At 46.6% G+C, this 12,707-nt stretch overlaps 1 protein-coding gene across 1 annotated transcript in view; it reads right to left on the reverse strand.

The window, feature by feature from the left end:
- LOC125343226 (putative transcription factor SPT20 homolog-like 2) overlaps positions 1 to 10,021 on the reverse strand; it is a 15,084-nt gene extending 5,063 nt beyond the window's left edge. Inside the window, exon 1 of the mRNA XM_048335490.1 lies at positions 7,030 to 10,021. Coding sequence (XP_048191447.1) covers positions 7,030 to 10,021 — 2,992 coding nt within the window. The remainder of the gene's footprint in view (positions 1 to 7,029) is intronic.
- Between the last annotated feature and the right edge of the window lie 2,686 nt (positions 10,022 to 12,707).

Below are 12,707 nucleotides of genomic sequence, written 5' to 3' on the forward strand. Positions count from 1 at the left end.
CCAAATTGTGCTGCGATGAACATTGTTGTGCTGGTGGCTTACTGTGGTTCCGCAGTAGGCTAAACATAGAGCTCCCTTACGACCCAGCAGCCCCACTTTTGGGCATCTACCCAAAAGATTACAAGCAAGACCACACTTCTGGTTTTCTGAGTGGTTAATTGGAGGTAAGAGTCTCACAGGGACTTTCGGTTTGATTCTCAGATGTCAGCCTTCTAAGTATCTAGGATTACAGGCATGAGCCACCAGTGTCTGGCATCTGCATTGGTTTCTAAATTACTGAAACTTTGATTTTTTTTTTTTTTTTGGCCAGTCCTGGGCCTTGGACTCAGGGCCTGAGCACTGTCCCTGGCTTCTTCCCGCTCAAGGCTAGCACTCTGCCACTTGAGCCACAGCGCCGCTTCTGGCCGTTTTCTGTATATGTGGTGCTGGGGAATCGAACCTAGGGCCTCGTGTATCCGAGGCAGGCACTCTTGCCGCTAGGCTATATCCCCAGCCTGAAACTTTGATTTTTAACAGTGGGTTTCCAACAGCTTTAGCACTGGTGATGTTTTAATTGGGACAGGGACTTCTGCATCAATTACTATCCATAATACTTCAAACTTTTGAGATGAGCTTTCCCTGATATATTTATTTTGAGCCACCCAAAGGACATATAAATGCAACACTTCCACTCTCAGTGATTTTTCTTCTTGGTAGTAGCACTGGGGGCTTTGAACAGAAGGCCTTGTGCTTGCCAAGCACGCACTGTACCACTTGATCCATACACACTTCCACCCTTTTGGTTTAGTTATGTTTCAGATTAGGTTTTGTGTTTTGGTCTAGGCTAGCCTTGGATTGCAATCCCTCTACCTATACCTCCGACACACCTGGGATCACAGAGTGTACCACCTCACCAGGCTTGTTATTATTTGTTTTGTTTTTTGCCAGTCCCGGGGCTTGAACTCAGGGCCTGAGCACTGTCCCTGGCTTCTTTTGGCTCAAGGCTAGCACTCTACCTCTTGAGCCACAGCGCCACTTCTGCCTTTTCTGTATATGTGGTGCTGAGGAATCGAACCCAGGGCTTCATGTATACGAGGCGAGCACTTTACCACTAGGCCATATTCCAAGTCCTGGCTTGTTTTTTGAGACAGGTTTTTTTTTTTTATCCCCCAGGCTGACTTTGAACCTTTATCTCAGTGTCCTGAGTAGCTGAGATTACAGGCATGAGCCACTATGCCCAATCCCAAGAAAGTAGTTTAGCCACCCACACAGAAACGTTAGACTGAGGACAGATACAAGCAAAAAAAATGCTTTGGATGAAAGGGCTAAGTTCAAAAGACCGATAAAGGTTATATTGCTGTGGCTTCAAAGGTCACACATGAGCACTTTTCTGAGTCTTTAGCTCATGAAATTAATAGCCTTTGTAAAACTGCTACAGGGGAGCCCTCCCACCCCAACAGCCCAGGCAGCACAACTAATCTGCATATGCTAAAGTGGGTTCCAGGGAAGATGCCAAAATAAGCTCCTGTCCTCCCTCACCTTTACTTTAATCCCCACATAGGTTTTGCTTTTACCATATGGTAATTATTTCCAAATCACAAGTGCAAACACTCACTCTGATTGGAAAATTAGCAGATTTCAAACTCAGGTAATTTGTCCCTAATGAGGAACTTGTTGAACTGAATTTAACAATTAACTCGTACACCCTTTGCTGCCTGCGGCTACAGCAGGGAAGCTGGGAGATGATGGAAGGAAGGGCAAGTCAAAAGCTGAGATCTGGCAGGACTTCCTGTCCAAGATAAAAGCTAGGATGGGAAAAGGCATGGTCTTGGGGCTATCAGAACATCAGGAACAGAGGTAAGGTGTGTGTGTGTGTGTGTGTGTGTGTGTGTGTGTGTGTGTGTCACACTCAATTATAGGCAAAAGTACAGAGACTCATGTAATAAGCTTCCATATAGCAATTCCCCAGCTCCATGAGCAACCCTGTTCCAATCTGCTTTCACCTGTGCCAGAACTAGAGTGTGGAGCTGGAGAAATCAGATGATGGAAAGAGGTTGGTGTGCCTCTACTCTCTCCCATTCCCACAGGGTTTAAGCACCATGGGAAGTGGACATAGGTGAGTTCGAGCTGACTTACCTACCAGGATGTTCAGGGTCTCTTCCTGGGCGCCTTGCTGACATGTGTAGCCTTCTCTTTCATGCTCTTTGCCCCATGACTGGGGCTTCTAGATTTCTAGCTGCAGATCCAAGGTGAGGTGACTGCAGCCTAATAGCATCGTAGCCAGCCCCTGGATTCCGGCTCATCAACCTCATTTTACTTATGGATTTCAGTGAGCAACTGCCAGAAATAAAGACCTGGTACCCAGCTCATGCCTGAGGCTATCTCTACCACCCACACTGCACCTCCATCCCGCTAAAATAACTGCAGGGTCTGGGAATGTGGCTTAGTGGTAGAGTGCTTGCCTGGTATGCATGAGGCCCTGGGTTCGAGTCCTCGGAGCCTTGTAAACAAACAAACAAAAACCTAATAAAATAAAATAACTGTAATGTCCACAAGCCAGACTCTAGCCTTACCTGGCTCTTACACACTCAAAATGTGGCTAGTGAGGATACCTGGCTCTTACACACTCAAAGGATGAAGACCTGGTTTTTATATTTATTTTAATTGATTTAAATTTAAAAGCTGATATTTGGTCCGATTATTGGAAACCACATTGTATGTATTTGGAAGGTAAATATACATTGGCAACTGCAAAATTTCTTGAAATCTAAATTCAAATCAAGTAATTTCAATTTTTAAAAAGTCCAAATTGAGACTAGATCTGGCATTCAAAAACTGGCACTGGTAGCTCACACTTTATAATCAGCTCATACCTATAATCCTAGCTACTCAGGAGACTGAGATCTGAGAAGCCAGTCCTTCTCCAGCCAAAGAAGAAAAGTCCATGAGACTCTTATCTCTGATTAACCACCAAAAAGCTGGAAGTAGAGCTGTGGCTCAAGTGACAGAGTGCTAGCCTTGAGTGAAGAACCTAAAATATAGCACACAGGCCCTGAGTTCAAGGCCTACCCTCCCCCCCACTGCACACACAAATTTAAATTTTTGAGAGACCATTATATAAATATAAGAAGTAAAATTTGTTAAGGAAACCTTTCCACTTTTTAAAATGTAGCTATGAAGAAAAAATTTAAATTACCTCTAAGTCTCTCCTTTTTTTTCCCCCATCATGGGGCTTGAACTCAGGGCCTGAGCACAGTCTCTGAGCTCTTTTGCCCAAGGCCAGGGCTCTGCCACTTTGAGCCACAGCTTGGAGATAAGGGTCGCACAGACTTTCCTGCCAGAGCTGGCTTTGAACACAATCTTCAGGTGTCAGCCTCCTGAGTGGCTAGGATTATATGGGTAAGCAAGCCACCAGGGCCCATCTCCCCTTTCTATTGCGTGTGTGTGTGTGTGTGTGTGTGTGAGAGAGAGAGAGAGAGAGAGATTTGGTTGTAATGTTTTTCGAGGCAAGGCTTCCTTATATAGCACAACTCACTATGCTCCTGCCTCAGCCTCAAAAGGGAATACTGAGATTTCAGGCCAAGACCAGAATGTCTCCATTCCAAATAGATGTCTGCCCTGGTATAAAGGCATGCCTTGTGCTTCCAAGGGTCTTTAATGAACAGAACTGTCTTCTTCTCAAACTCCCTGTGCTAAAGGCCCTGTTCAGCCAGTCATGACCAGCTCAACTAGACCAACCTAGATTTTCCTGTATGGTGCTCTGTGGGAACATTTTCTCTGTAACCCATAAGCCATCAGCTTCCACAACTAATAATTATCGTTTTCTGGTACAGTCCTGAACACATGGTCTAACAAGATTAATTGGGTCAGCCATCAGTATCGATATTCTCATGACACTACAATACATGAGCAGTTCATTCACAAAATGTAGTCTAAGGGTCCCTGCTTCAAAATAGTAACAAATGGGAAGCATTAGAAGGGAAGAAGCAGACCAGGAATATGGCTTAGTGGTGGAGTGCTTGCCTAGCATGCATGAAGCCCTGGGTTCGATTCCTCAGCACCACATAAATAGAAAAAGCCAGAAGTAGTGCTGTGGCTCAAGTGATAGAGTGCTAGCCTTGAGCAAAAAGAAGCCAGGGACAGTGCTCAGGCCCTGAGTTCAAGCCCCAGGACTGGCCAAAAAATAAAAAAGAAGGTAATAAGCAAAGACCAGCTTTCCCCCTCGTGTTACCCCGGCCTAAACCAAGCTGAGCTCTGTGGGGAATCTTCCTCACTTGGCTTTGAAAATAAATACACATTGTGCAAATTTAATCAGGGAACCTGTGGCAATTACCTCAAACGATCCATCCAGATGGGGACCACTGGAAGAGAAGGGACAAAGGCCAGCAAACCATAAACCGAAACAAGTGAATTTATTTCCCTCCCCAGCAAGGGAGGGCCACACCACTCAAGCGCAGCTTCCGCTCTAGCTGCCAGCAGTACTTGAAAGGACCAGATAGAAAGGGAGGAAGGATGCCAGTGTGGTGACCTTGTGAGGGCAGCAGGTCCCTGCTTGGCTCCCAAGGCTGAGCTTCCATCCTTGCTCACAGTTGCTGTCTACACTGGCTCAAAGCACGGGCTCCTGGCGCGCAGGAGGCTGCGATGGGCTGTGGGTCTCTCCAAGGACTCTTGGATGGCTGCTTTGAAGTCGGTCCAATCGCTCTGGAGCAGCATCGGTAGGACAGAACAACAACAATTCCATAGAGTCACAGTCCATAGCATAGTTGGTCCTTTACTAATCATTTTCACAACTGAGGATGACAGTTCCTTTTTTCTGCTTTTAGGGTAGAGAGTTAGGACAAAAGGGAAATAAACATACATGGGGGCCTATAAAAAAATTTTATGTACACAAACTGTGCTTCAAAGTTGCAATAGAAAAGATATGAGGCACTAAATGAGCAGATAAGCAAAAAAAATGATGGATACACCAACAATTGAACAGTATTCAGGCAAAAGGAATCAAGTACCGATACATACGACAACACAAGGAACTAAGTCTTTTCCTGATACATAGGATGCCATGAGTACACCTTTTACTGACGCATATTGCGATGTCAGTAAATCCAGAAAACAACAAGTAAAAAGAGCACAGTTTGTACAGTGCCATTAACGGAAACATTAAGCATTCAATGTGTAGGGATAAAAGGAAACTGGTAGGAATAAGGGGGTTGGGGGACAGGAAGGACTGAATGCTTGATGGGTACAGTGAGAAAAGACAGAGCATGACTTAGAAATGGAAGAAGGCTGTGGAAATGCAGAGTAAACAAATGAAACAGATTTCAAGTGTTTATTTACCTTTTTGCAAGGAACCTACTGTCTTCAAATGCAAATATACAACTATTTAAAGGTAATACTAAAAATATTTGTAAAGAAATAAAAGGGGAACTATACATGTAAACATAAAATGTAAATTAAATACAGAGAGGGAGATGTGAAAACATCCCAGAAGTGCCTTTTGTAGGCCACTGGCAGGGGCCTGGGAGAGGAGAGGTGGGTGAGAGCAAACACAGCAAGTAGGGGGACCCTTTGAGGGGCAGGGGGAGTCACATGAGCCCCGAGGTCCCCAACTCTATTCAACAAGTGTGCAGATCTCTGATGTTTTCTCTGCCCAGGTGATACCTTTATGGTTGTACTTTCTGCTGGTTTTATCTTTTCAAATCGCATTTTCAATCATTATATTGTATACATGGTAAACAAACCTTTGAGACAAAATACACAAACAGCACGTTTACCTAGAAGACTTTCTTTCACTTCAACTATATAATAATAACAACATATATTCTATATGTCCCCACTTCCTTACATATCACACACTGGGAAACCATCTTTACAGAGAGCAGCCTGTGACACAGGGAAAGCTTTGAAGAACCTGAGGGCATCACGGGGAATGAAATGGTCCATCTCCAAGTGACAGACACAGAATTGGGGCACTTGCATGAGGGTCAGGAGTCTCTATGGGGACAGAAAACTGGAGGGGCAGCCAGGGGCTAAAAAATATAAAATAGAGAGCTAGGTTTCCATTCTAGAGTTCCAAAATCCTTTGAACAACTATTTCCTTAAAAATGATTCATATGACTGAGTGCCTGTGGCTCACACTTGTGATCCTCGCTAATCAGGTGGCTGAGAAGATCACGGTTCAAAGCCAGCCCCGGCAGGAAAGTACGTGAGACTCTTATCTCCAATGAACCACCAGAAAACCAGAAGTGATGTTGTGGCTCAAGTAGTAGAGTGCCAGTCTTGAGCTGAAGAGCTCAGGGACAGTGCCCAGGCCCAGAGTTCAAGCCCCACAACTAACCAAAAAAATAAAAAAGGTTCCTATGATAAATGTGTAAAGTGTGTATGACAGTTAAAAAAATTTTAAAAACAGCTCACTTTACTAAAAGTATCATGTCAGCTTTATTGTTTAGAGAAACTTTAATTTGGAAGACATTAAAGTGAACCTAGTTTCAATGTGGAGTCACGTTAGGACAATAAAAATAAGTATGTCAACAATTAAAAGAACACAAGTAAAGTAGTGCCAATACCCTGGATACTGTACATACTGGTATTAGAACTAGATAAGGGAAAGGGAATACCAAAATCGAGAGACAAAGGATAAAAAGACAAACTATTCCAAAGGCAATACTTACAAAACCATTTGGTGTAAACCAACTGAACTCATGGGAGGAGAGGGAAAGAGGGAGGGAGAGGGGGGAATGAGAGAAGAGGTAACAAGTTGAAACGGTAACCCCTCTGTACTTCACTTTGACAATAAAGGTGGAAAAAAGCAGTGCCCATTTGTAAATGCCCTTCCCTGTTTCTATGTAAAAACTCATGGGACTGGGCTACTATGCAAAGTTTGAACTTTCAAATGTAAACTACAGAGCGAGTGAAAGCACCAAAAAGCATGTCAAAAGTTGGAATGTGAGTCAAAGCTGCTATGCTTTGGAGATGCCAAGTGAGCCAAGACTCAGGGCTTGGGAATAGTTGGGGTGCCTTTCTTTGCTCTCCCTTTCCTCTGGGTTGTCTTACTGGAGTGAGGAGGCTGAGGATTCTGAATGGCCAACGTGACATTGGGGAATGGAGTCTGCCTGAAACCTGCCTGTGCACTCTGGGCCTGTACCTGGCCCTGCTGGGGCTGGGCAGGAGGAGAGGGCTGGAAATTCTGCACCGCAAGGTTGGGTCCAGAGGTTGGCTGGCCCAACAGAGTTGCCTGGGGCAGCAGAAAACTCTCCACCCCAGCAAGGGTAACAAGGACAGTTTGCCGAGATGGTTGGGGCCACTGTTGACTGCTAGACTCCTGAATAGGAGTAACCCACTGTTGATTGCTAGGTCCCTGCAGAGGGGTGACCCACTGTTGATTGCTAGGTCCCTGCAGAGGGGTGACCCACTGTTGACTGCTAGATCCCTGCAGAGGGGTGACCCACTGTTGACTGCTAGATCCCTGCAGAGGGGTGACCCACTGTTGATTGCTAGATGCTTGAAGAGGGGTGAGCCACTGTTGACTGCTAGACCCCTGAAGAGGGATGGCCCATTGTTGACTGCTAGACCCCTGAAGAGGGGTAGTCCACTGTTGACTGCTAGACCCCTGCGTAGAAGTGGGGGGCTCTGGATGCGAAGGAGGTGCTCCAGATTGTGGAAGCAGTTGCTGTGGAAGCAACTGGTTAAACTTAGGCTGGGGGTTCAAGACAACAGCACCTGGGGGAATCTGCACTGTTATGGTATTTGAAGTATTATTCACAAGAAACTGCATTGCCATCGGAGAAGGGGATTGCATTAACCCACTAGGGACATTGGGCAGCTGGACTCCCAGGGACAGAAGGCCACCAGAAGGAGGAACCTGGTCAGGCATGGGGTCGCCAGGGGGGCAGGCCAGCCCCAAGGCTGAGTCACTTACCAGAGATGAAGAGTTTTGTGTCACCTGGGTGGCTGGCAGGTGGCTTGAGTTGGTGGGGTCCTTGGTGGCCTGAGTGCTTTCTGACAAGCTGGTAGGAGCCTTGGCCCTGGAAGGCCGTTTGCTCCCTTTGCCAACCCTTGCTCGGGACTTACAAGCCTGGCTGGCTGGCTGGGGAGCAGGAGCCCAAGTGGGAGGGGGGGTGGGAATGGGGGTGGGGGCTGGAGGGGGGCCAGGACTGGGAATGGGAGTGGGGTCAGGACTGGGAGCAGGAGGGGTGACAAGAGAGGGAGGGTGAGCAGAAGTGGAAGGGAGAGCCTCAGTAGTGGGGGGATTGAGATTGGAAAGGGGAGCAGTAGCCAGACTGGTAATAGGCGCGGGATTGGAAGGGGAAGCAGTGGCCAGGGTGGGAGTGGGACTGGGAAGGGGAACCGGAGGGGAAGAGCAGGCGGGCTTGGGAGCAAGCCTGGGAGGGCGTGGGGGAGGGGGCGGGGGCGGGGGAAGGGGCGGGGGCAGAGGTTTGGGCGCAATCCTGGGAGGGAGCCTGGGATAAGCTTTGGGGGGAGGCTTGGGAGCAGGTTTGGGTGGGGGAGCTGGGCCGGGAGCCAGCCGCCTGAGCTTCCGGCAGTTCCTGGCCGGGTGGCCCACGTGTCTTGGTTGTGAGGTGCCGGAAGGAGTGACTCCCGTCTCCCCAGGTAATTCTGAGGAGGTCGATGGCAACCACGGGGAGGGAGGCAGTTTGGGCTTCTTCCCTGAAGAGGCCTTGTTGACAATAGGAGAGCCGCTGGACCTGGGCTCCATCTTACTGGATAGTGAACATTCAGTGTTGCCCTGAGTAGACTCCTGGCTTGCACCAATAGCCATCCCCACAGTAGGCTTTGACCCTGCCAGCAAAACATCCAAAGGGTAACTTGATAAGATGTAGGGGGGACTCAACGGGCTCTCACAGCCAACTTCTTGAGGGGCCCAGAGGCTGTCAGAAAGAAGAGGATCATTAAGTGACTGCATGATAATCAAGTTCCCTTCCCTTGGGGGACCCCCAGGTTCATATGCAAATGCAAACTCATCTCTTGCCTCAGGAACAGTCCAGGCTGCTACTGGAGAGTCACCAAAAGAAACAAATGGACTCCCTTTTGCACATCTTTGAAGATCTAGTTCTGAAGTCAAATCCAGTTCACGGGATCTGGGCAGTTCTATGTCCTCTGACTCCAAGGTTGCTGCTGAAATCATCAGCTCATAAGAGTGGCCTCTTCTTTCCGCTTGTTTTTTGTGAACCGTCTTGGCCTCTAAGCCAGGACTTGTTGTGTATTTCTTGGCCTCGAAGCCAGGACTTGTTGTGTATTTCTTGGCCTCAAAGCCAGGACTTGTGTATTTCGGCATCTCCCATGGCCAATCCACACTGTGCCACTGAGACCTCGTGAAGCTAGGTCTCACGGATTCCTCCCTCCCATTCTGCCTCTGGCACAGCGGTCTTTTGGGAGTGCAGGTGTCCCGGACAGAAGAATCAAGGCACGATGGCTCTGCTGTTCCTAAGATCACCTGGTTCTCAAACTCATGTTTCTCTTCCTGAGTCCAATGATGGGCCCCACTTATCATGCACTCCATATCACACATTAAAGTCTGCATCTTTGGTTTCAAGAGAACATGTTGCCTTTGGTAACCAGAGAGTTCTCTATTGCTGCACTTCCTATAGTCACGTATTTCTGCTAAAACACAGCCATGATGGAAAAGATTCACCTCCGAGTTGTCCAAGATATTGAGCAGATAGGGAGGTAATTCTTCTGCCTCTAAATACTCAAGCAGTTTATCTCCTGAATAGGGCAGTGCAATGCTCTCTGAAAGGGAGCCCTCTTTGTCCAAGATCATTGCAAAACAGCCCTGATCTCCTGAGTTGAGGTCAATCACCAGACAAGGAAAGTCCTCTCTCCTGACAAGCTGGTCTAGCAAGCTCTCGTTGCTTCTGAACGCTCCCACCTCTGTCTTCTTTTCACATTCTTCAACATAAATGTCATAAAGTTTTTCCTGTAGAGATTTTTCCTCATTAAGTGAGGATCTTCTACGAGTCCTCTGTTGGACACCAGCATTGGCATTGTCTATTTCTTCCAATGCTTGTTCTAAAGATCTCTGCATGATCACACAAAACAGGGGTGCTAAAAGAAAATAATAGAGGGTGTTCAGTGGTGGAGGTGGGCGAGGGGGTTGGAAATCAAGGAATTATGCTGGCAAAGCTACTCACTTATGCTCCTGTAAAACTTTATACACGGTGGAACTAGAGCGGGGACTCACGTGGTAGAGCGCCAGTCATGCGCAGGAAATGCTACAAGATGCGCCTAGGCCCTAAGTTCAAGTCCCGGTACTGATGCATAAGGGCAAACGCGATCACTCGGGCCCACACACAGGGAAAGGGCGCAAGACCTTGATTTCCTGCCCTAGTACTGGTAAGAACAAGAAGAAAACAAAAAGTGAGAAACTTTCCAACTCTAAACAGAAGCCAATAGCCCTTAACGCAACACGTGCATCAAAGGAACCCGGCCCCCGGCCAACGCGGAAAAGTTGAGAATTTCTGAAAAAATAACTGTACCTTTGGTGGCTTCAGTCTCATCTTCCTTTGCCGTAATCCCAGGATCCTTGTGCTGGTGCTAGTGCCCTCCGTGCCCTCCGTGCTGATGGATGACGACAGCAGCTCCGATCTAGCAACTACCGTTACTACACATGCGCACTTTGCAGGCATGCGCCAAGACTTGGTAGGTTGAGCGCAACCCTGCGCGGTGGGCGTGGGGGTTCAGCCCGATGTTTTCTGGTTCACTTTAAAGCTGTACACCCAAGGCATGATCGGCCAGCAGAAATGGAACCGACCTTTTTGTTCCGGCAGTTTCCACGATCCATCGATTTTTGTCATTTATATGACTTCTGCAATGTCGGGCCTCAGATGTTCTGTTCACGTTGTTCCCGCCATTCTTCCCCACTTCAGCCTAGCGCTGATGGCTCATGCCTATACTCTAGCTACGCAGGAAACTGAGATCTAAGGATCATGGTTCGAGGCCAGCCTGGGCAGGAAATTCTCTGAGACTCCTATCTCCAATTAACCACCAGAAAACCAGAAGTGGAGCAGTGGCTCAGGTGGTAGAGCACCAGCCTTGAGGAAAAGAGCTCAGACACAGAGCCCAGGTCCTGAGTTCAAACCCTAGGACTGGCACAAAAAAATAAAACATAAGTTAAAAAACTAAAGTACTGTGTGGGCTATTTTCCACCCTGATTTGCAGTCCTTGAGCATGGTCCAAGTGCTGCAACTCCACTGATACATGTGGATGTATCTCCCTGAACTGAAAGGTCTCTCCACTCAGCCCATTCTGATTTGAACTAATCTTTATTTTATTTAATTTTTGCCAATCCTGGGGCTTGAACTCAGGGCCTGAGCACTGTCCTTGGCTTCTGTTTCTCAAGGCAAGCACGCTACCACTTGAGCCACAGCACAACTTCTGGCTTTTTCTGTTTATGTGGTACTAAGGAATTATCAAACCCAGGGCTTCATGCATGCTAGGCAATCCCCAGCCTCTAATCTTCATTTTAGTTGTTGCTCTGACCTCTGTCTCCTTGCATTTTTTTCCTTCTCCACTTCCAACGTGTGTGTGTGTGTGTGTGTGTGTGTGTGTCGTGGGGCTTGAACTCTGACCTAGGCACTGTCCCTGAGGTCTTCATCTCAAGACTGGCTCTCTACCACTTGAGCCACAGTGCCACTTTTGATTTTCTGGTGGCTAATAAAAGAGAAGAAGCTCATGGCCTTTCCTGCCCCAGCTGGCTTTGAAACATGACCCTCAGATTTCAGCCTCCTGAGTAGCTAGGATTACAGGGGTGAGCCACTGGCACCCGGCTTCCAGCTTCTTTTATTGGCTAATGGGAGATAAGAGTCTTGTGGACTTTGCTTCCTGAGCTGGCTTCAAACCCCGATTCTCAGATTTCAGTCTTCTGAGTGGCTGGAATTATAGATGTGAGCTACTGGCACCCTATTGCAAAAACTATTTAAGTCTCTTTTTTTAAATTGGGTTGTTTTCTTATCATTGAAGTTTGAAAATTCTTATGTACCTTGCTTTAACTACTTTAGGAATTATATGTTTTGCAAATATTTTCTCTTACGTCTATAGTTTACCTTTGAATCTATTTTGATGGTACTGGATTGAATTCAGGACCTTGTACTTGCTAGCCAGATGTTCTACTTTTTGAGCCATGCTCCTAGCCCTGTTTTTGCACTTTCTTAAGTGCCTTTTGAATAGCAGAAATTAATTAATTTTGATAAAGTCTAATTTATCAAGTTTTTTTTTTCCAGATTGTGTGGCGAGAAATCTAAGATATTTTCTGCTCTTAGGACATAAAGATGTGTCTCTCTGTTTCCTTCTTATAGTTTTATAATTTTGAGCTTTTACAGTTACATTTGTTGTCAATTCATTTTGTTAAGTTTGAAATGACATAGTTCTTTTTATCAGGATAGTAAGGTTGGAATTCAGGGCTTTGAACTTGCTAGGTATGTGCTATCACACTTAAACCATACTCTTAGTCTTTTTCCACTCTAGTCTGTGATCCTCCTCTTTATTTTTTTCTGCAGTTGGGATGACAGGTTCACATGACAACATGGCCCAGCTTTTCATTGGTTGAGATAGGATGCGGTGGTCCTCACAAACTTTTCTCATAAACTGGCCTGGAACTGTAATTCCTTTCATCTCAACCTCCTGAGCAATTAGGGTTACAGGCATGAGCTAACATTCCCAGCTTCTTTTCTTTTTCTTTTTATTTTTTGCCAGTCTTGGGGCTTGAACTCAGG

This window comes from Perognathus longimembris, chromosome 28 (genome assembly GCF_023159225.1).
Source record: "Perognathus longimembris pacificus isolate PPM17 chromosome 28, ASM2315922v1, whole genome shotgun sequence".
In the NCBI taxonomy this organism is placed as follows: Eukaryota; Metazoa; Chordata; class Mammalia; order Rodentia; family Heteromyidae; genus Perognathus; species Perognathus longimembris.